This window comes from Ciona robusta, chromosome 12 (assembly GCF_009617815.1).
Source record: "Ciona robusta chromosome 12, ASM961781v2".
Lineage (NCBI taxonomy): Eukaryota > Metazoa > Chordata > Ascidiacea > Phlebobranchia > Cionidae > Ciona > Ciona robusta.
In genome coordinates this window covers 5,487,115-5,509,620 of record NC_143246.1, presented here as the reverse complement: position 1 = coordinate 5,509,620, position 22,506 = coordinate 5,487,115, and the positions used below count along the sequence as shown (strand labels likewise).

The 22,506-nt window shown below is 35.6% G+C and overlaps 3 protein-coding genes across 3 annotated transcripts in view; 2 read left to right on the top strand and 1 right to left on the bottom strand.

The window, feature by feature from the left end:
* Positions 1-1,377, top strand: LOC149727132 (neuroguidin-like). Its single transcript, XM_089890555.1, has one exon. The coding sequence runs from the start codon at positions 199-201 to the stop codon at positions 1,111-1,113; it is 915 nt and encodes a 304-aa protein (XP_089746681.1). The 5' UTR covers positions 1-198; the 3' UTR covers positions 1,114-1,377.
* On the top strand, positions 1,372-12,935 carry LOC149727131 (DNA replication ATP-dependent helicase/nuclease DNA2-like). Its single transcript, XM_089890493.1, has 24 exons — positions 1,372-1,511; positions 1,612-1,735; positions 2,169-2,852; positions 3,056-3,196; positions 3,653-3,842; positions 4,358-4,527; positions 4,860-5,070; positions 5,432-5,605; positions 5,865-6,026; positions 6,366-6,511; positions 6,706-6,900; positions 7,223-7,318; positions 7,450-7,587; positions 7,930-8,085; positions 8,519-8,661; positions 9,080-9,216; positions 9,482-9,604; positions 9,964-10,175; positions 10,368-10,457; positions 10,731-10,923; positions 11,196-11,285; positions 11,562-11,649; positions 12,298-12,407; positions 12,465-12,935. The coding sequence occupies exons 1-24, from the start codon at positions 1,469-1,471 to the stop codon at positions 12,624-12,626; spliced, it is 3,978 nt and encodes a 1,325-aa protein (XP_089746619.1). The 5' UTR covers positions 1,372-1,468; the 3' UTR covers positions 12,627-12,935.
* LOC149727130 (BAI1-associated protein 3-like) overlaps positions 12,903-22,506 on the bottom strand; it is a 24,076-nt gene continuing 14,472 nt past the window's right edge. Inside the window, exons 2-19 of the mRNA XM_089890498.1 lie at positions 21,446-21,587; positions 20,868-21,029; positions 19,877-20,011; positions 19,317-19,505; positions 18,816-19,065; positions 18,434-18,637; positions 18,111-18,251; positions 17,646-17,861; positions 17,305-17,504; positions 17,063-17,129; positions 16,694-16,821; positions 16,270-16,455; positions 15,955-16,067; positions 15,482-15,641; positions 14,907-15,070; positions 14,474-14,707; positions 13,622-13,700; positions 12,903-13,315 (exon numbers count right to left, since the gene is read on the bottom strand). Coding sequence (XP_089746624.1) covers positions 13,091-13,315; positions 13,622-13,700; positions 14,474-14,707; positions 14,907-15,070; positions 15,482-15,641; positions 15,955-16,067; positions 16,270-16,455; positions 16,694-16,821; positions 17,063-17,129; positions 17,305-17,504; positions 17,646-17,861; positions 18,111-18,251; positions 18,434-18,637; positions 18,816-19,065; positions 19,317-19,505; positions 19,877-20,011; positions 20,868-21,029; positions 21,446-21,587 — 2,995 coding nt within the window. The 3' untranslated portion in view covers positions 12,903-13,090. The remainder of the gene's footprint in view (positions 13,316-13,621; positions 13,701-14,473; positions 14,708-14,906; positions 15,071-15,481; positions 15,642-15,954; positions 16,068-16,269; positions 16,456-16,693; positions 16,822-17,062; positions 17,130-17,304; positions 17,505-17,645; positions 17,862-18,110; positions 18,252-18,433; positions 18,638-18,815; positions 19,066-19,316; positions 19,506-19,876; positions 20,012-20,867; positions 21,030-21,445; positions 21,588-22,506) is intronic.

The following is a 22,506-nucleotide window of genomic DNA, read 5'->3' as shown; positions in this document are numbered from 1 at the left end:
ATGTGGTGTAAGTGAAAAAATAGAAATCCAGCTTAAATTTAAGGTATAGTATTAAGGTTTGTATTGTTTTGGTGTATTTAATTTGTTTTTTACATCTTAAAAAGTTAGGTTCTTGCTGTTTAGTATCTAGTAAGATATAAAATATTCGTCCTATAACAGTGCACGCAAAAAAATCGTAAATTGCGATATTGTGTTGAAATGACAACAATAAATGAGGCGGACCAGCTTGAAAAGTTGGCTGAAGATGTCCCGAAGTGGCAGGCACTCCTGGCATCGCTAGAACAGCAGGCAGACTCAGTTACTGCAAGAGTAGAAGAAGTCTTGAGACGAGTTATAGATGGAGAAATCTCGACCAGTAACGGTGTGTCGCTGTTGGACGTTAAGAATAATACGATGTTGGCGTATTTGCTTGACCTAGTTGGTATTGTAAACTCCAAAGTAAATGGAGTCAGTATTCGTGACAGTGGGTTTGTGAATAGAGTCATTGAGAGTCGGACTGTTTTGGAAAAAATCGCTCCTCTGGAACATAAACTTCGATATCAGATTGATAAAGCTGTGCAGTCGGCTTCTTCTGGTAACCATGTTGAAAATGATCCTTTAAGCTTTAAACCTAATCTGGATGACTTTGCTGGAGGGGAGGAGGAGAGTGATGAAGAAGTGGGAGAAGCTGAAGAGACGAAGAAATATGTCCCTCCACATATTGCTGCGATGAAATATGATGAGCAAGAGACAAAGGGGAAAGGGGAGAGAGAAATGGAAAAATTACGAGAGCGAACTCTTCGTAAATCTTCCCTGATCTCTGAACTTGCTCAGGAGTCCACGGATGCTCCGTTGGAGATCTCGCATCATTCTTCTGTTAAAAATAAGGTTGTTAGGGACCGTGAGGAGAGACAGCGGTTCGAGGAAGATTATTTTACTCGGCTCAATGTCTCGAAGAAGCAGAAGAATGCAGAGCGAGAGTTGATTCGTCGATCGGAGCTGGATTCGCTGACAAAATTTGGAAATATTTCTGCGCTAGATGATCGTGCTGATCTTTCTAAATTAACGAAAAAGAGAAAGTCTAAATCGAAAGGTTTTGCTAAAAAGTCAAAGAAAAGAAAGTTTAAACTTTAAATATAATATCCTTTTTACCTGTGCATGTTTTAATAATGGAGTTTTGAATTTTGCCTGTTGTCTTAAATTAGGATATTTCTGGTGTATATTATGTTCCTTTCTAATGTATGTAAGTTTTGGATCTAGTTTTATGTTTATTGTTAACATGTGCTAACGTAAATGACTTTGTGTTTTATCAGTAACTTTACTTGTGCCTACTGCCTAGTCATATTTGCTACACATGAAAATTGTTTTAATTCAATTTTACAATCTCGTTCTTACAGAGCAACTATTTGAATTTCAACGTCTACATTTTATGGTTTTTAAGTTTTAAGATTGAGAAATCAGAAAAATATTAATAAACCTAGATCTGAGAATGAACAAAAAGACAAAATCTGGCAAGTTAAGTCGAAGTCAAGGTACAAACACTAATACCTTAATTTTGAATATCTGTAGAAATTATTTTATAATACTTGCTCTATATAATTTTAGTCATTAGGAATTTGTTTGCATTTACAGGAAATATTCTTTCTTTTTGTTCAACTCGTACTGCAGAAGATTTGCTTAGAAGCAAAGATGGTTTAAAACAAGGAAAAATTGATCCTTTTATGAAGAGTAAGAACTCCCCAGGTTTTTACCTCAGGTAAGTTGAATTGTGTGATGATACTAAAACAATGGCTAATTATAATAGAAGATAAGGCCAATTTCAGGTTCAATGTAAAGCATATTTATTATACTAAACAAACCAATAAGTAGTGTCACTGCGAAAGGAATGTTAGGTGAAGGAAACATTCAAACATATACAACGCTTCACATGACAACTGTTAACATACTGGAAGTGATTGCAACATCGTTGCGCAATATACCACGTGGCATTGAATAGTAATAGTGAAGAAATCGCTTTTAATGCTAATTATTGTAAACAATACTAAGGATAATGAAATATGGCCATGTACAACAATCATTCAAGTACCAAAATGTATTTTTTTCTTTTTATGGTATCAGTTTCAAACTGGTATGTAAAGTGTAAACCTATCATGTTCTCTTATTAATTTTGTTGTAATTTCAATATAAAGATCGAAACGGAAAACCGAAACATCATCAAGTGAAATGTCCAGCAGTCCTGCCAAGAGGACAAAAGTTCTTTCAAATATAGAGGAGAAAAATATCATCTCTCAAGATGCAGAACTGGTGGAAATAGCTTCTGTTAGTTCTTGTGGGTCGTCTCAATATTGTACAGCACCAGAATGCACAAGTGACATAGAAAATTCACCATGTTTGGAAAACTGCAACAATACTTCTGAAAATGGTTCAAAACATCCAACTAGATACAGTCCAGTTCTGCACAAGCCTTTAAAAAGAAAACAACAGAAAATAAAAGAAAAAGAAAAGGATGAAAATGTAATTACAGAAGCTCAGCAAGAAGATGTTGGTTTAAAAACAAAACCGATTCCAAATAAACAGCTATCCGAAGAAAAAGCTGTTTTTTGCACAAAAGAATCTTCACACAAAACCTCCACTAAAGAAACAAATCCAAATACACAACTATCCACAGAAAAGGCCATTTTTTGTCCAAAAAAATCTCCATGCATTACCCCAGCAACAGCGAGGAATGCAACTTCAATGAGCTGTATAACCAAAGAGGTCGATCCATCTAAAGAAGTTGCCACTAATGATTATGAATGGGAGGATGATCTTGATTTATTGAAAGCATTTGAGGAAGAGGAAACATCTACAAGTGAAAGCAAGGTTAACACAAGGTAAAGATCGCAAGTCATTATTTTTATTTCACCAAATGAACTGGTAATAGTATTTATACATATTTATGCTGTTATGCTATACGATACAAATTAAACCAAGTTTCAGTTGTATCAGATTTTTTTCAGTTACTACAACCATTAAACGAAAACAGTAAACTGTTTCACCAACAATCTTTATAAAAAGAATGTTTTTCATTTGACAGTTTTGAGAATGAACTTCATTGCTTGAGGCATAAAGTTGTGGATGTGTCGTCTTCTCATGAAGGGGGGTTTCCCACAAAGACAATTACAGTTGAGAATACAAAAAGTAAACAACAACACCAAGTGATACTTAAACATGAATGGTGAGTAGGTCTATCTGTGTTTCATGCACTATATTAATTATCAACACTAACATACTATTATATTGTTGTGAGGTGTTTATACATGGGGTTTCTATTTACATAGTTATGTTTAACATTAGCAGTGCCTATGGTGAAATCTTTTGTTTTAGTACCCCAGTTTTCCACCTCAGATAACTTTTATCTTGCTCACTTGCTGTTAGGTGTCTATATCTACAATTAAGCAGAGCTAAAATGTACTGCACTTAACGCATTACATAATAAAGTTCCTTATGTTTTACCAATTTCATCACAGATTTTACAAAAATTTATAAAAGAAGAATTTTTGCTGTTTACAAACATTGCACTTTTAACTGGCATACTGTAAAGTATTACAGACTTTACATTAGGCATAGAGTCTGAACCATAACTGTGCTAGAATAACCCTCAAGCCCTAACCCTTGTTCTAATATATTACAGGGCAGAAAGCAACCTTGATTCAGGTGATATTATAAACCTTGTTCCCAACCAAGAGTCTGCTGAACCATGTACAGTTATTGATGGTAAAACTAACTTATTGGTTCACCACCCCGACACACTTATAAGTGGTACAACCGTGTCAAACAGTCTTGGGTGTCTCCGCAGAGCTGTTCTATCTGAACGTTTTAAGGTATAGCCTGCAAGTGTAAGGTATAGCCTAATTACCTAAAACCATCACTAAAAATGTGTGTTTTTTATTTGGTAGAATATGTATGGGCATAAAATTTCATATAACATGTAGTCTACAGAATTATAAATAAATAATATTTATATTATATGAGGCTATATTAAATATATATATGACACCAAATGTAATAATACATACCATGATTTTTATTAGTCTTTTGCTTAAGGTTACAGTTACAGAAAAGTATATTAAAAAACAATACATATGATATAGGCCAATATATGAAATTATATAAAAAAAACATAACTAAAGGTGGCTGTACACAGTATCCGGCATGCGAATTTGCTTGCGAAGTCGTATGCAAACCCATTACAGAGTCCCGCATGCGGCAGCGAAATCTGGACAAAACGGACGAATTCCGGTTACTGTGCACAGCCACCTTTACAAAGTTTTCCCACTACGCAAGAAAAATAAATTACATTTATTCATTCACTCAAAATGTCAACATTTTTCCTCAGAACACTGAAATTGCTACAGACCCCAATAATGTTAGTTCAGTCATGTTGGTTGGGACAATTGTCCATTATATATTCCAAACTGCTATCAAGTTAAAACCTCCAGTTGCAAAGGAAATATTGTTAAATGTTGCAAAGGATGCCGTGTATTCTAGGAAATACTTTGCTGATATGTAAGTATCTTTATTACTCTAATCATTTTTGTTATTGACATTCTGCATTGGCACCTTCTTAGAGACTTTTGTTTTGAACTTTAGTTCTATCATTGCGTTCTAGCCCATGTTATAACAATTAACAATGTTACAAAAGTCATTTTTTAATAATTTGTAAATGCAAAACTGCTTGAATAGGCCCAACCTTTTCTTTAATACACCATTCAAATGCTTAAATTTTTGTACTAACATAAGGAAAACGACTATCTGCTTCATAAAAAGGTTTGCAATTAATTTTACAGAAATATACTATCTGTATAGGCTAATACAGTTTATTAATCTGACCCACACAGGCTTGCAATGAACACAGATCCCAAAGCAGTGTTGACCCAAGTAGAAAACTACCTTCCCCAAATTGAATCTTGGATTAAAGATTTCAGGGTTGGCAAGCCATGTGCTGGCAACACTGTCAACTTCCAGTTACCGACTTCAGCTGCTCCAAACCGGTTCAAACCAGTTAGGGGATCAACATTAAGATATGATGCAAATGTTGCACTGACAGAGGTAAATAATAAATATTATAATAAAGTTAATACATGTTTTGTTTGATTATTAATATAATTGGAAATCATGTTGGTATGATACCTTTATAAACAATAAAATAATAAAAAAAATACCTAGGCCTTACAAACAACACACCATGTACAAACATATTTTGGAAAGAATAAGTTAAAAAGCATATCACTGTGTAACAGTTTCATACAATAAGAATTTGCTAACATAAGTTATTTTAAAGTGATTTATTAGAAGCCATGAGTATTCACTTTAATAATAAAATATTTATACAATGTCCCATTGCTTGGCAGTAGTAGCATATATATAGCCGATTAGTTCATTGTTGTTTTATCTCAATTTATGGAACTAGGTAAAAGACATAGAAGAGAATGTATGGTCACCCAAGTATGGACTTAAGGGCAAAATAGATCTTACTGGCAATTTTAAAATCACTGACAAGAAAACTCGAACCACTGAAAATACCGTTTTGCCCCTTGAACTAAAAACGGGGAAAGATAGTCATTCTATGGAACATCATGTACAGGTTATATGAGTTTGTGTTTTCAAAAATAAATTACTATTTTTATAAAAATGATTTTCTATTATTTTAAAAATGACTATATTATAATAAGGGTGTTTTACTAGTATTTATATATTTAAAAATCTTTGCAGATGGCTACAAACCTACAATTATATAATTCTGTGAATATTCTTTGTTTACTACCAAATTAGACAAAAAAAAGAATAAAAAATATTGACCATTTTACCCCAACCTATAACATCTTAATATATTTAATACACAGGTTTCAATTTACACCATGTTTTGCAACGAAAGAAGAAACAAACATGGTGTCCCACTCATATCACTACCAGCAGGACTTCTGCTTTATCTGAAAAACCTCAAAACAAGTTGTGTTCCACTTAAACCAGTGGACAGTAGTGGTTTAATGATGCTGAGAAATAAGGTGAGTTTGATTTTTCTGGGTTGTTTTATGTTAATGTAATGTATTGTCTGGTGAGTATTAAGTAAGCCAATGTATTGGCGTAATGTTAAATTTTTAACCCTTCGGCATATTTCTATTTTATATGGAAAAGGTCCTACGATGTAGCTTGTGAGGGGCCAGGGATTTAGGACATGGTTCACCCATTTTACACATTAGACTAAAAACTTTAAATTTGCTGATTTTCTTGGGTTTTCAATACTGGATGGGCAGCCATATTTTAAAGCAGAAATGCAACCAAAGTAAATACAAACCATAAACTGCCTATCTTAGACAATAGGTTTAGTTTCTGCTTTTCCATAGGTTGCTGACTCCATCACAAAAACCATCATGAAAAGCAACGCCAACTCTTTTGAGGAATTTTCCACTCAATCTTTCCCACCAACAATTGATAATGACCGAACATGCAGGAACTGTTCACAACTACGTAACTGTGCACTTGTATATAAGTAAGTTTGTATTGGTTAGACAACGTGGCTCATTGGTTAGGCCCTTGCACTGAAACCAAAGGATACCGGGTTCAGTGCTTAATACTGATAGTCTGATACTGAAACTGATATTGAAATGCATATGTGTTTTTTGCCAAAAAATGTTAAACAATTTTAGTTAATAATATTATTTGTATATTAATTTTAAATCTTAGAACCGTTGACGAATCACAAGGGAGATACCGACCCTCATCCGAGTTGTTCATTATGATGAGTCAGCTTTTCAGCCACCTCACGGATGCTGACTTAGCATATTTTCGCCACTGGATGACTTGCACTTTTTTGGAGGAGCAAGCTGCAAATAAAAAGGATAAACAAAAACGATTTTGGCTGAAAACTCCACAAGAAAGGTGAGGGTTAATAATGTGTTTGCAACTTTCAAGGTATTATTAGTACAAGGGACAGATTTCATGTCATTTCAGTCACCATTTTGTAACCAATGTCAACTTTTTCAAGGGGTGTTGGAATTAAAGTTTATTGATTTTTCCGACGCTGCTTTTATACTGTTACTAATATCAGTTGTAGTCACAATGACGAACAACTTTAATAAACGCTCTCGTATTCGTTTTTTACCTAAAATCAAGAATTTCAATCGTGGTTTTATTTTTGTTCTGTTTGCCAAAATACAAAACCCAATGAACAAATTTCACGATATATAACATATATTTGCAGATTTGACGAGGGCAAATGCATCACCGGTCTAAAACTAGGGGGATCCTCTCTACCCAAACCAGAACTAGCTGACATGTTCGTTCAAGCTTTTAAAAGGTAAATCGGTTTTCTACGAATTGAATTATATAAAGTCTAGTCAGTGTCCGAGCCAGAACAAAAAATTATCCTTGACCAAAAATTTATATAAAGTTACACTAAATAACATTTTTTACTTTTTTTAATTTTAGATCAGATAACAGAAAAGAAAATATGTTCAAAGTTGGTGACTTAGTGTTGGTGAATGGAAATGAACCAAGTCATATTGCCATTTCTACTGGGACCATTCATTCTATCAACAAGTCATTTATTTCCATTATTACTGACAGGTTAGAACTGTTTTATTACTATTGGTGAAAAGTATAGTTATTAAAATAACAGTAGTTGTCTGTCTGGTGTTTTCATTTTTACACTTTTAGTCAAATCTAAGGTGACAATGTCAAAATACAGTTTAACTTATAGTTGTCAAACATAGGAAAACTTAAAGATTAATGTGGCAAATGCAATATACTTCAGCTTGATTTTGTTTGCATAGACACCCAACAGCAAGATAAAAGTATTTTGGTGTAAAACCGCTCAATGGGTATGGTACATAATTTGCTGCAACCCCTGTTTTAGAAGTTTTCATCCCTAAGGGCCTCAAAAAAACATAACTCTATTTAAAATTTTAGAGATTTTTCCGGCTACGATTCTGACATGATCTACAGTATTGACAACCATATTTGGTTGGGAGCAATATCCACCCAAAGTTCGTTAAGTAACTTGTCTCTCCTCATGTCGAATGAAACTCAATGCAACAAACTGAGGCACTTGATCATTATGCATAGGTGAGTAAAATCAACTGTTTTGTGATATTTACATTCTGTAGGATAAGCGTTGATGTAGCACAGTGGTTGAAACGCTTGTCTTTAGACCATAGGGTACCATATCATGAGGCTTAATGCCGCTACCATTGTGGCCTGTGGGCACATGTGTCATTACGCAGGACCACAAGCTCTAACCCAGTAGTCTTTTATGGGGTTGTTAAAATAGCCAGCCATATAGTCTGATATAGAGCAAATCTAAAAAGTAGTTACCTACAAAGATATGCATTATGCGGTAGCTTGTAAACAGACGCAAGGTGTGAAACAAAACACCCCTGGCCCATGTTATAATGTCTTTTGTTGCTTTAACATAGTAAAATGGAGTAAATAAGTTAGAGTAATATAATAAAGTTACATTCATTCAGAACGTTGGATAAGCATATGCATTTTTTAACAGGGATCCATTTTTTGCCAAAAACTTGGATTTTATTCCCCGTTCTTCTAAAGATGAGATTGCTCAGATGCTTAGGGGGTTAAATAAAACACAGAGACAAGCTATTAAGAGGGTGCTTATATCTAAGGATTATACACTTGTTGTTGGTAAGTCTTATTGTGTTTTGAAAAACTAGTGTAATTAGTTTCTCATTTAAAAAGAATGATATAGGCTAAGTATTTTAGTTGTAATAAATTCTGTGAATCTACCCCGGATCTGGTGCTTGTAAAGTTGAATGATTCTTGTGTAAGAAATACAGTCAGGATCTGGTGCAAGAAAACGGAAACAGAAAAAATTAGGTCCAACTAATTGTTATATATATAGTTCGCCTAAATGGTATTGTCAGTCCTTATATAGCAATTGGTTAGGCTTAAGTTTCTTCTGTTATGTTTTCTTGCACCAGATCCTTACTGTATTTCTTTACACAAGAATCATTCAACTCTATGATCCGGTCAGATTCACGGAATTTATTACAATCTCTAGTTATATAGATTGTAGTTGTAACCTTTTTAATAAATGTTACAGGCATGCCCGGCAGTGGTAAAACAACCACTATCGTTGCTATGATCAGGATATTGCTTTTATGTGGTTTACGAGTACTAGTAACCTCATACACTCACTCTGCTGTTGATAATCTTTTACTCAAACTTATAAAGTATAAGGTGAGATTTGGATTGAATGGATGGCACTTATTTATATGCCTGTGTTATAACACTGGTGTTCTTATTCATACTCTCTGACAAGCTTACAAGTTACCAAGTGTGTAACTTTGTTGATGATAAAACTTCCTTAATTTTTTTTGTTTTTCTGGATGTTGTGTAACTTGAAGCCAGACTTTTTACATTTTATTAAAAAATACTTTGCAACCTCTAAAATGTCTAAATAGTCTTATCTTTCTAAGTCTTAACAGTGTACTTAACTTTTCAGACCAGGTTTTTACGTTTGGGTCGGCCAAACCAAGTTCACCCCAATGTCCTGCCGTACACTGAAGCGGTTTTGTCACAAAATCTAAAATCACCCACAGAACTTCAGAAACTATATGATGAATATGTGAGTAAAGTGTAGTCTTTATTGTGTTAACTATGACAATCTGAATTTAGGGTTTATTGTCTCTTATTGTTTAAAATACATAAGTTTTGTGGTAAGGTACTTTAAGTCTTCAGGGTTGAGTTATTGAGTATTTAATACAAACAAATCAGAAAATTTTATTCATGTGGGTGAGGTCCTTGTCAAGGACTTAGGATTTAGGCCAGAATTGGCCCATTACCTCAACACCCAGAAAGCTTTATATAAATGTTCATGTGACCAGTCCAACTCGGGACTCCCATCCACAACACAGTCCCAAACCCTATTCTAAAAAAAATCTCGAAAAACACAATAATTAATTACTTTAAATACATTCTCCACAGCGTGTAGTGGGTTGCACATGCTTGTCCGTCACCTCACACGTATTCTTTGCCATCCCGGGGCAAAATCGACCAATTTTTGACGTTTGTATCGTGGACGAAGCATCCCAGATTGCGCAACCTGCCTGCCTAGCTCCTCTTTTTCACTCGGAACGTTTCGTTCTTGTAGGAGACCATCTGCAACTTCCACCACTTGTAGTCAGCCAAGAGGCAAAGTATAAAAAAAATTAATATTTTTTGGACTGTGGGGGAATATGACTACCGGTATTTAACTTAAAAAAAACTTTAGAAAAGCATTTTTTAAATGTAGTTCTGTGGGGTAACAGGGGTTCCGTTAGCACTTAATATTACATATTTAAAACAATTAACAACTTTCTTAAGAAAAAATTAGTTAAACATTTTCTCAGGAAAATGGGAGCTGATGAGAGTTTGTTCAGAAGACTAACTTCACACAAACCTGCGCTGTGTGAACTTACACTGCAATATAGAATGAACAAGTATGTGTGAAAATATTAGTGTACTGATTTGTTACCCACTCTACCTTACCTATATAACAGTGCAGAGTAACAAATCTAGATTTTGTTTGACTGTTTAGTTTTTAATGTGACTACTACTCTTCTAAAAACTGCATGAAAACTAAGACTTAGGTCAGAATTGGCCCATTACCTGATAGGCATAACGTAAACAATGGCAGACAAAACGTTAAGAATACACTACCAGATAAGCCGTTAAAGAATATTTAAGTATATAAACTCATCTATATTTAACAGGGAGATCATGGCATTAAGCAACCATGTAACTTACGAGGGAAGACTTGAGTGTGCGCATCCTACAGTGGCTGAAGCGACAGTTAAACTCGATAATTATGACTCTGCAAAAAGCATGATGCCCGATACTGACATCGAGTGGCTGTTACGTACTATTGATCCGAAGACGTCGGTAATATTTCTAGATACATCTAAGGTAAAAAATATCAGTTTAAATAAAATAGTGGAATTTTCTGCTATTTCTATGTGTTTATATAAATGTCATGCATGGGTGAGATCCTACAATGAGGCATGGAACCTTGAATTTAGGCTAGACCAGGCTCATTACCCCATCTTATTCACTATAGGCTGTCGTAGATTGTTTATTAACTTTCTACTAACTTTTAAGGTTGCCCAATCAGTTTGTTAAACGTGCAGAATCACCACAAGTGACTTTTGTAAAAAATTAACCAACTCTTACCCTTACAGAGAGAGGCATATGAATCAGAAGTTGAACACGGTATACAGAACATGTATGAAGCCACCATTGTAACTACTATAGCTCAGTGGCTGATAAAGGTATAACATTATGATACTACTATAACCATATCACCATTGCCAGGGTTGGTATACTTATGGGCCAACTGTGGTCAATTTATTGGGGCAATGGGCCAACTGTGGCCTAAATTTAAAGTGGCCTTGTGTGTTTTGTTGGGGTGACATGACATGTTACCTGACTGACCTGAGGCTCCCCTACGGTACCCTGAAACATAACCCCTATACACATACAGAAACGCACAACTGTTACACTTTACATACCTTGTTATTAAAATCATTTGTTCCCAAAATCAACAGGCAGGTTGCTCACCAAGTAAAATTGGAATTATTGCTCCGTTTCGTAAACAGCTGCGGGCAATTGAGGAAAAAATGAATTCAATTGAAGGTAATGTGACATGCAATATGTGTGCAAATCAGCAGGGATGCGCAAGATTAATTTTTTTTCAAACTTTTTTAATCTGCCAGAATTTTCTGCTGAAATATTTTAGGTTCTTGCTTTGAGTGCACGACCAAAATCTTCAACGTCAAAAAAATGCTTTCCTATACTTGGTGGCATTTTAGAAAGAAATAATGAAGATATGTGGACATTGTGAAATCTAGTCATTGAGATGCGTATAGCATAGATTCTGATCAACAGACCTAGCAGTATATTACAGGATTAGTAATTCTCACAAACAATATTTTAGCAGTAGCAGGCGTGAAAAGTTAGTGTTCTATATGATGATCAGTTAGGCAGGTTATATCTTTACAGGAAGCCTGAGGTGTTAGAATTTCATTGGGTCGGTAATAGGCTTTGGCCTAAAACCCAGGTCCCATGGCATGCATTGCTGTATGACCTCACCCATGCAATACAGAATTTCAATGTACTGGAGTAACTCTGAAATGACAGACTTTATTTTTTCTCTGGAACTTGGCATGTTTTGAATATTGTTTTTCATTAGTCATTCAAAAAATGACTAACCTTTTTTGTATGTTATGAGACTCTGGAACCAACATTATGCACTTACGGCTTATTTTTAATAATATTTAACAGAAAACACGACATTGGTGGAAATAAACACCGTGGATAAATACCAAGGAAGGGACAAAAGTGTTATCCTGCTTTCATTTGTAAGAAGCAAAAAAGAACCACTTGCAGAAAAGGTAAGTAAATTTTAATTAAACAATGAACCACACTTCTAACTTTTTGCATTTTTTTAGAAAGGGGAGTTGTTGAATGACTGGAGGCGTTTGAATGTTGGTATTACTCGAGCCAAACACAAGTTGGTAATGGTCGGCTGTACACGCAGTTTATTGGAGTACGAGCCGTGCAAGAAGATAATTGAATACGTGCAATCCAACAGCTTACTACATTTTATATAACTTACACACTTTTTTTATTTGATGTTTTTCACTGATTTTTTGTCACTTTTTTATCAGGTCTTGTTTACACCTTTTATAGTGAAACTTGTTTTGCAAATCTTTTACACTTTTGTATGTTCTTAAAAAAGTTGGTGTAATTTTATATATAATCTGTTTTCTTTTTCTTTGAAAAAAAACTATATTTCACCATGACAATTTTATACTATTTTTACCGCATCCACTTTTGCCAAAACATTTCTGCCTAATTTTTTATTTTCTCTTTGATTTGAACGCCAATCTTTTCAATAAAATTATATTTCAGATGAATAATTTCGCTCTGCAGTGTAACTGCGAAACAAAAGTTACAAAAAAATCGGTCTTACAGTATGCATGTATATATATATATATATATATATATGTATATAACATATATTAGGTAACAAAATGGCGATTGAATTGACAGTATTTTTTCCAATTTATAAATTCTATTTCTTAATATCGGTCTCGATGGAGCTTTCTAGTTTCCGTCGCCAGCGACAAAATTCGTCGGCATCTTTGTCAAAACCGCTCCGTCCTTGCAGCAAGAGAACAGGGCTGATTATTTGCGCGCATTCATAATCGAGTTCGTAATCATCGTTGCTTATCTTCGAGCTTGAGACAGATTCACCAGCGATGCTTCCGTTGCAGTTTTCGTCTTTCTTGGAAGACAGCTGCGAAAATAAACAAAGATTGTTTTTAAAACAGCAATAGTTTTGAGTACTTTTGTCAAAAAGAGCAATAAAAACGTCGTGTTTTGTTTATATAGTAGGGTGGGGGAAGATATTTTTACGTCCCATTTGGTAGTAAACAAAGAACATTCAAAGAATTATGAAACCGCATTCTCACGACTCTCATAGACTGTAGTTAATTGTTTAAAACACAATTAGGATATCTGGATATTAAGTGCTAAAGGTGTTCCGTTTTCCCCCACCCTACTATACTAGTTTTCCTAAACTTTACCGAGAGTGCGTTTTTACCTGTTTTCGCTTCATCTTTGGTGATATCTTTACAACAACGGGTTGTGTTAACGGAAGCTTGAAATTCTTTCCGCGATTCCTGCAAGAAGGTAATCGATCAGTATGCAGGCCTACCATACACCTGATTGAGCATCGTGTATTACTACATGGGCAATACTTTTAGATCAGTCCAATAATTAGCCATAAGTGTTCCTATATTAGGAGTTAACGCTTGTACGTGTTGCACAACGCACTTGTATTGTGCGTAATAGAAACTTCGTTATAGCCTTTCGTTTTCTGAATATGCAAAGTAATATTGCTTGTTCGAGACTCTCCATATGCATAGACAAATGACTCTTACTGTAAGACGTGCTATAAGTCATCTCATACATTATAGTGAAATTGTAAAATCATTATTGCAGGACAATGTTATTTAGATACAACACAGAAGTTATAAATTTAGATACAACGTTATTACATTCTGCAACTCTATAGTATAAACCAGTCACAACAAATACTCCGCTTAAAACTGAAACACGCGACGTATTATCTACTGTCTGAAGCTAAACTAAGCGCCATTAAACGTACATTTAATCGCTTTAGCACACCAACAAGGAGTATTAAGTCAAAAAACATTTTTATATTGGTGTAGTGCACAAACCACGGTATGCGTATACACTTTCATTGTACATAAAAGCTAAAAAAAAGCCTAATTTCTAATTATCGATGTACTGGTGTACTATCTATCCTATGCGAGCACACTTTTGTCCTGAACGTTCATTTTATATATACTCTTTAAAACTAGTCTGATAATATCTTCTTCGAATAGATAACTGACAACCGAGTTATCTAATTATTCTCAAGAAGAATTACCTGTTACCATCCAGAACTTGGTTAAGAGGTAGCACCGCTTCTCCTTCAAGGTCATTAGCGCTCAACACATCATGATCTAACACTGTAAATATAACGACCATGCCTTCAAGTTCCATCGTACTTCTCTCCACTTCAAATACGAAGCTTTCGTCGGTAAAAACTGGGTTCACCGTCTTTTTTTCGACCAAAGTTTGACGTGTACTGTTGTCTTTAAACGTCATTTTAGGGGCAAGTCTGTACGCAAATGTAAAATCGTTAAAAAAGACAAACTATTTTAAAATTTTATGATAGGAATTTAGTTTCTCTTTGGTAACTGCTGTACCATTGTGACATCTCGTTGGTTTAGACATTTTAACCGAAAATGGCTTTAAACAATTACAGCTAAAATCATGTCTCTCTAGTTCGTCTTCGTTTCTAAAATATCGTTTCTCACCTAACAGTTACGAACGGGTCGCTAAGTCCGTTCACGTCCAATGGCAGCAGATCACTAGCGCTGATTATATCAACGTGTAATTCATCTGACATGGCATCATAGGAAGCAAACACATTAAGGCAACCGTAGGTGGGTGAAGTGACTCGTTGTTGGTCTTCGTACATCTGTAACATACAAGTGGTGTTATTGGGAAGCTTTGTGAATGTATAACTTGTTTAATATAGTAGGTTGGTGGAAGATGGGACATCTTTTCATTCTATTTCCTCGTTCAATCTGGTTGAAAACAAAGAACATTCAAACAGTTATAAAACCGTATCCTCGCGACTTTCATAGACCGTTGTTAATTGTTGAAAAACACGATCACGATATTTGGATATTATGTGCTAAAGGTGTCCCATCTTCCCCCACCGTACTATATGCAACTTTGTCGGTGATTATTTTCTTGATTTTACCAAATGTGTTGCTGAAAATTTAGACAACCCATAAGAAATCACTAGGTTGGAGCAATTTCAGTTAATTGTCTTGCATTTTTAACATAAACAGGTAATGAAATTCAGGTTTAATCTTATGTTTACCTGCAAATAGAAGAGTCTAATCAGGTCTTCCGTCTTTGCACTTCGCATTTTAAGTTCCGACCCGAGGACTCGGTACTCGTCCATGTTGGTCATTCTTTCTCTTGCGATTCCGTGTCCTTCAGCGTGGAAGAACTCCATAAGATAATGGTCCAGTATGTACCTAAACACATCTTAGTATTAGAATTTCACGACCCCACTTTTCAAGTTTTTGCAAGCTATAGTCTGACATGTAAGTTCTTCTAGCAATCACTTTACCATGCAACATTTTACAATGGGGAAAGATGATGGATAACACATAATATCCCATGTCCGCGATTTTAACAATTAACAACGCTTTTTGAAGTCGTGTGGATACGGTTACATATTTCTGATATAAATATTCTTTGTTTACCACCAAAAGGGACCACACGAGAATGAATGCATGTACCATCATCCTATATATAGTTACCAAATACGTTAACCTCTATACCAACCTGCAAAGATAGAAGAAAAATGGTTTCTTATCCACAAAGTCGACCAAGGAGACGACATGTAAACTGTTGAGAGATTCTCGCCACAAAACTTCTAAAAGACGCTTAAAGTTCGGCTGGAAATCATTAAGGGAAATATTATGCATTGTGGATCAAATTTTCAAAAGACGACGCTTTGCCCATACAACGTAAAACCATATCCTGCCTTTCCTACATAAGTGGTAACTCGTAAGATATACAGGTGTATGAAATACCCATGTTAAAATGACTGGGTTGACTTGGAACGCGAGAATAAATAAGTTACATTCATTCGTTTACCTCACATAGCCATTCTTTCAACGTTATTATATTTTCCTCCAAATATTTCATGAGGGGTCTGATCGCACCACCAGCTCTAGTTTTTAGGTTCTTTTTCACCAGCGGGTCGCTACCGTGGAAATCAGTACCTGCACTGCCCTTTGTTACCTCACTTGCAAAGTTCCGCAAATATTTTCGAATGTCAGGCTGTAAGGAAGACAGAACCATTAGGTATTGAATAATATTTACCAAGCGGCTTAGGTGCCTTGCAAATATATTTATAAATATACAAGGATTTGACCTATATGTAGCCTGTATGTTTTGCAATTATCGTGAAGGATGTGCACCAGACCTATCTGTGTCTAGAAAGAAAACATATGCAAATTTTATTTAAATAGCAGAACCGCTGTTTCAAACTTAGAGCTGTAAAAATCCTATTACTTACTCTGATCTTGCTCCCAACAACTCCTGTCACAGATTTGATCTTCTTTTTCATTCCGATCTGAGCAGTGTTAATTAGAGCATCAAACGTTGCCATTACCCTCTGACCACTTGGTCCCTCTGGATGACGCTCTGTAAAAAAATACCTATATAAACCCTTTGTAAAATAAGTAAGTAAAATGCGATAGTTGGAAAAAAGGTTGAGATAGTAAGACGGTCCATGTTTTCATTCACTTTTATCGCCCATTTGAAAGTTAACAAAGAATATTTACAGCATTATGTAACCACAGTCTCACGATACAGCATTGTAGCAACTTTATAGTGTTCCTGTATAACCCCCCCCCCCCACACACACACACACACATTCACTCACCGACGGATTCTGCCATTTTCTTGAAGTTCATTTTGTCAGGAATACTGTCAAGAAACGACTTCACAAACTAAAAAACACAAAGTATTCAAGATTTAATGCATATGCTACACTATGTACGAATTTTGCAATAGAGGGGCCGCATATTTGTGTACCGACGTTTCAATATCTTATATACAGATCGTCTTTATCAGGGTAAAAAAACACTTAACAGCGCAAAATACAACTACAACTGTATTACAAACCTGCAAATTATTCAGAGTCAAACATAGCTCCTCCGTAACGTCGAACTGTCCCTCTTCGTCAAAGAAACCGACCTGCTTTAATTTTCCATGCACCAAATCAGCGTAGCATTCTACAGCGTTTGCCATGTCGTCTGTGAGTCGAAGTGCTATCGTGTATGCGTCCACAGGGTCCGGCCAAACAAGACTTCGCCAGAACGTCACTACGTATAGAAAGAATTGGAAAATGTTAACTTAAAAAACGAAAACTCTATACCTTATATTATTCATAGGAAAAGTATAAAACAAATTAAATGTCATTACATACAGATTCAATTGGAAAATGGAATAAAACATAAAGCAACTTATCCCGGTGAGACATCCAATAGTGTCGACCGCTGACGAAGTATGTTTCACTATATCGTCCACTCTTCTTGCTGGGTCTAACTCGACTGCTTTGCGGAGTCGGCTGTTAGTTCGTCCCCTAGACATCTGGAGCCATCGCAGTACAGTTGGCCGAAACCAGTCAACAAAACCTCTTAAATTCGCTTCATCGTTTCCGTTTTTGTCGATGCTCTGGCCTGCAAAACGACTGTTATTATTTTACATTTCCAAAAAAAACTTTTTTGCAAAACAAATAGAAAAAAACGGTTTGTTTGCCCATATAGTTTGCTAAGGCGTGTAAAGTGTTGAGAGATTCTCGCCACAAAACATCAAACAGACGCTTAACGATTAACCAGAAATGCACGAAATATGTTGTATAAAATAACACAAAATAAAAATATTTTTTGGAAGGACTTATTCGCTCAAATATTGTTTAAGTTTCTCACCGTCAACCATCGTTATTGAAGGTGTTTTCATGCTGGTTGTTGTTACTCCTAGTTTGTTGCAAAGTTCGGACAAATTCTTCACGCTTAAATAGAGGCGAAACAAGAGGGTGCTTTTCGATTCCGATTCGACGTGATTTGGGTCTGTAGAAAAACGTTTTTTTTACGAAAGTGTATAATGTTGCTATTCAGATATTAGGTTTTTTGAAAATCGACCTGAAAAATGCCACCACAAAAATGCTACCAAAAAACGCTACCCATTAGGCCAGAGTTGCCCCAGGAAGTTTAACTTTATACTTTTAATTTACAAAACTACTTTCGCGAACCTTCTACAAGGCTGAGGTGTTTATTGACTTTGCTCATCGCTTCGCTCGCATCTTTGGCAAAGCTCTTGGCAACTATATCGTGTACAATTGCGCTGTAACTAATTCCAAGTATCTTTTGAAACACCCCGTTGTATATGCTGTGACCGAGCATCAGATCTTGATAGATACGATCCGCCAACTTGATCAACACTTGTATTTCATCGCCTGTGAAAAACGATACTTTCAAAACAAACAATAAATCGTCTTTTCATGTAGGCTACTATCTATGCTATACTATGGGTGAGACTGAGATCTAGGGCGCGCAAGACAACGGACCTGAAAGTAAAGACCGGGTTGGCTCATACTCCAACATGTACTTGCTAATCCGTGGTTAATTGAATACCTCCATAGTAAGCGTCTTCGGAGTTATCATTTTCCTTTTCCTCTTTCTGCATAGACTCGTCCAACTTTCTCTCATACAATTCCACGTAATACGTTTCCGTTCCACGTCGCAACGCGTCGGTGACGTCATCTCTGACGTCAGAAGATCCAGAAATAGTAGGGTTTATTGTTCGTACAAGCTGATATAAGCTGGTAGAGGTTAGCTTCTTCAAGCACAGCAGAGTGCTTCCTAGCGCGATGACGTAGTTGGTCTGTGACGTAAATTGTATTTGACGTTTGTGATTTAGTAAAGAATAGGTTGGGGTAAGATGGCCCATGCTTTATTCTCTTTTATCGTTCCGTTTGGAAGTAGACAGAGAAAATTTGAAGAATTATATAACCCTATCCCCATTATACTCTTATTATAGCGTTGTTAATAGTTTAAAACACGATTATAGGAAATTTTGCATATTATGTGCTAACGATATCCCATATAGAATAACATGCTCCAACTTGCGCTTACCTTGGTTGTTGCAAATTCTTCTCTATGACGTGATAGTCGTTCACACTCATGGTGAATGAAATTTGAGAAGGATTCGCATAAGACATCCACCGTGAACTTTTCAGCGCGCGCCGACTTCGTATCACTACTATGCATGTCCAGTTCCTTGATGAGTCTTTCAATGAACATGATATCCACGCCATGCGGTGACTAATTGATATGAGCGTCATTGGATAAGTTTCGGAATAACATATGACTCCACACATAAGAGTCATGGCAAACTACCAACTGCTTTTTATATCAATGCACTATTTGTGAACCGTATTATTAGAGAGGATGAGATAATTTTCCTTCTATTTTCTTGTCACTTTTGGTAGTAAACAATGAACATTCAAAGACTTATAAAACTGTATCCTCTCCTATAGACCGTTGTTAGTTGTTTAAAACACTATCAAGATATTTGGATATTTTCTACAAAAGGTGTCTTGTCTTCCACAACCCTACTATATATTAAAAGCAAAGTCAATTAGTAGTCACTACATTGTATACGTAATGTTTTGACGATTTTGTTTCACACTTACCTGCAAATGTATTTTTGTAAAAACTTCCCACCGGACGATGGCGCACGTGAGAGGATCAATTTCATTTTGACCGATGAATTCTTGTATAATGCTTTGCATGTGCTTCGGTAGATTAGCGTTCCAAGTTTCTCCTTCCTGTACAAGTATACACAGTACTATAGAGTCGCAAAAAGAATAAAACATGGACCATTTTATCCATAATATTACCAGCAAAACTTTATATATCAGAAAATGCAGTTGTAACTTAATCGTGATGTAGCATTTTAGAAACCCAGTCATATTTCAATGATAGTTTGACTAAGCAAACATGGTTAAAAACGTGACATTATTTTAGCAGCAATTCACTTTGGGAAGCTTGTTAATAATTTTTCGAAACGGCGTTTTAGGTGGTTACAAAAAAACTTTAAGAATTGCAATAAATTGAATTGCTTTTTTTAGAATTAATTTATATTTCCAAAAGCATAGACCTCCAGCTATGTATAAATTCAACAAAGAACTTTCCGTTCAAAGAAAGTAAACAATAAAGTTCTTGTAGGAACAAGTTACTGATTTACCAACACGGAAAGGGCAGACTAAACCATAAGTCAAACTATGGTCGTGTGATAGCTCTCGCTTACATACGTATAACGCAATCTGTCTTCTTAACAGCACTCGTAAATATTTGGATATCTGATCGCGCAGCCAATTCAGGTTGCCGCCCACTCTGTGACGTCATTTGGCTGGAAGTATGTGACGTAATCTACATTATTGCACCCCACTCAAAATAAAGTGTGTTACTCGTCACGGACTTAAGTCTGTGGTTTCTTTCTATAGTACTGTGGGGCAAAGTGGGTACCGTCTAGTTAGCACTCTAAAAAGTAATAATTGGGGTAAAATCCAGCTACGAAGAATTTCCTTTTTACATATTTGCTGCCATAAGCATACCCACTAGCGTTTAACACAAAATCAATTGCAGCATTTATTAGAAAAGTTTGCATTTGGGTTATTTTACCTTCAAAGACGTGTGTTCTTTGTGTGCCATTTCTGCAGCTGTGGTCAATATACCAGCTAGAATAACATCTACAGGGAACTTGTTGTGTTCATTCCTTTCACGTTCTTGTGTACTTCGAAGTGTGTGGGCCTCTACTTGTAATTTAATCCGACCGGAAACTTTCTGCATATGGTATAAAAGTTAAATATAGGGCATTTCTAGCTCCTTAATATACGAGTTAAAATAGAAGCGATTTACTTTCCAAAAAGCCAGTGCTTGTCTATCCAAATTATAGCAAGTAATTATATGTGTCTTTTGTTTCCAGTTATTGGTAGCAAGAAATATCGATACTATTATAGTTCATTGCATCACTAATATGATACAACTCAGTACTGCTTACTGTTATCCATTACGTTTATACGTGTTTACAACTAGTCAGTTAAACCGAGAATTCTCCCGATATTCTAGGCAGGAGTTAATTAATGTGATGTCCAATATCCATCTTGCCCCACAGTACAATACATGAATTTCACTACATAAGTCCGTGTAGTTTCGTTTAAGTGTGTTGTAATATTAATAAAAGTTTCGTGCACATTAACCTGTAAGGAATGCGCGGCTCTAAGCTTAAACCATCGTTCCAACCCCTGAGAAGGCACACTAGACAATGGTAGCGAACTGAACCCCATAAAATCGTCATGATCTTCAGACTTCGTTACTGACTGAGCAACTTCTTTAACGTATCTGCAAACATAAAAGTTATTTACACAAACCAGCAAGTTTTGTGGTAATTCGACCACTATTTTAACACCGAAATGTGTTTACACTGTATATCATATGGGAGGTTGGGGTAAAATGGTCCTTTATTTCTCTTTTATATCGTCCCATTTGGTACTAAACAGAGTTTAGTATGACTGTATCCTCACACCTTTAGAATAGCGTTTCTGACTGTTAAAAACACCATATGAGGTATTCTAACGGTAATATTTTTGGAAGCATACATTTGTTATATTGCATATGTCGATTCAATATTGATAAATAACACCTGCAAGTATGACAGCGGAAAAGGTTCCAAAGCTCTAAGCGAGAAATTGCAATTTTAATTTAAACGGCTTGGAGAAATATGTGTTTGTAATATCGCCAGAACAATACACGATGTGTATTATAGCCTGTAACGTATTACACACATAGAGTAGGGTGGGGGAAGATATACCCGATGCCGGTCGTGTTTTAAACAATTAACAACGGTCTATATGGGAGTCGTGAGGATACGGTTTTATAGTTCATTAAATATTTTTTGTTTACTACCAGATGGGACGAGAAAATAGAATAAAAAGGTGTCCCATCTCCCCCACTCCACTATACTTCTATATTGTGAAGTGCTAGCAGACGGGTTAAATCGGAGTAGTATTATATGTGCATTTGGCGTACGGAAGTCGGAAGTGCAGACACCTGCACAGGAAGTAATATTTCCGGCGGTACTTATTGTTTTGTTATAGTATTGTTTTTATTCTCTTGGGAAAATAAATCTATAGGAAGTAATTGACTGTGCGTCTGCCTATTGACAATTAAATGTATTATTTTATTCCTTGCGAAACAATTAACACATTTTCACAATCAGTGCCTATTCCGCATGTTGGTCGCCATTCCGAATTTATCGAAT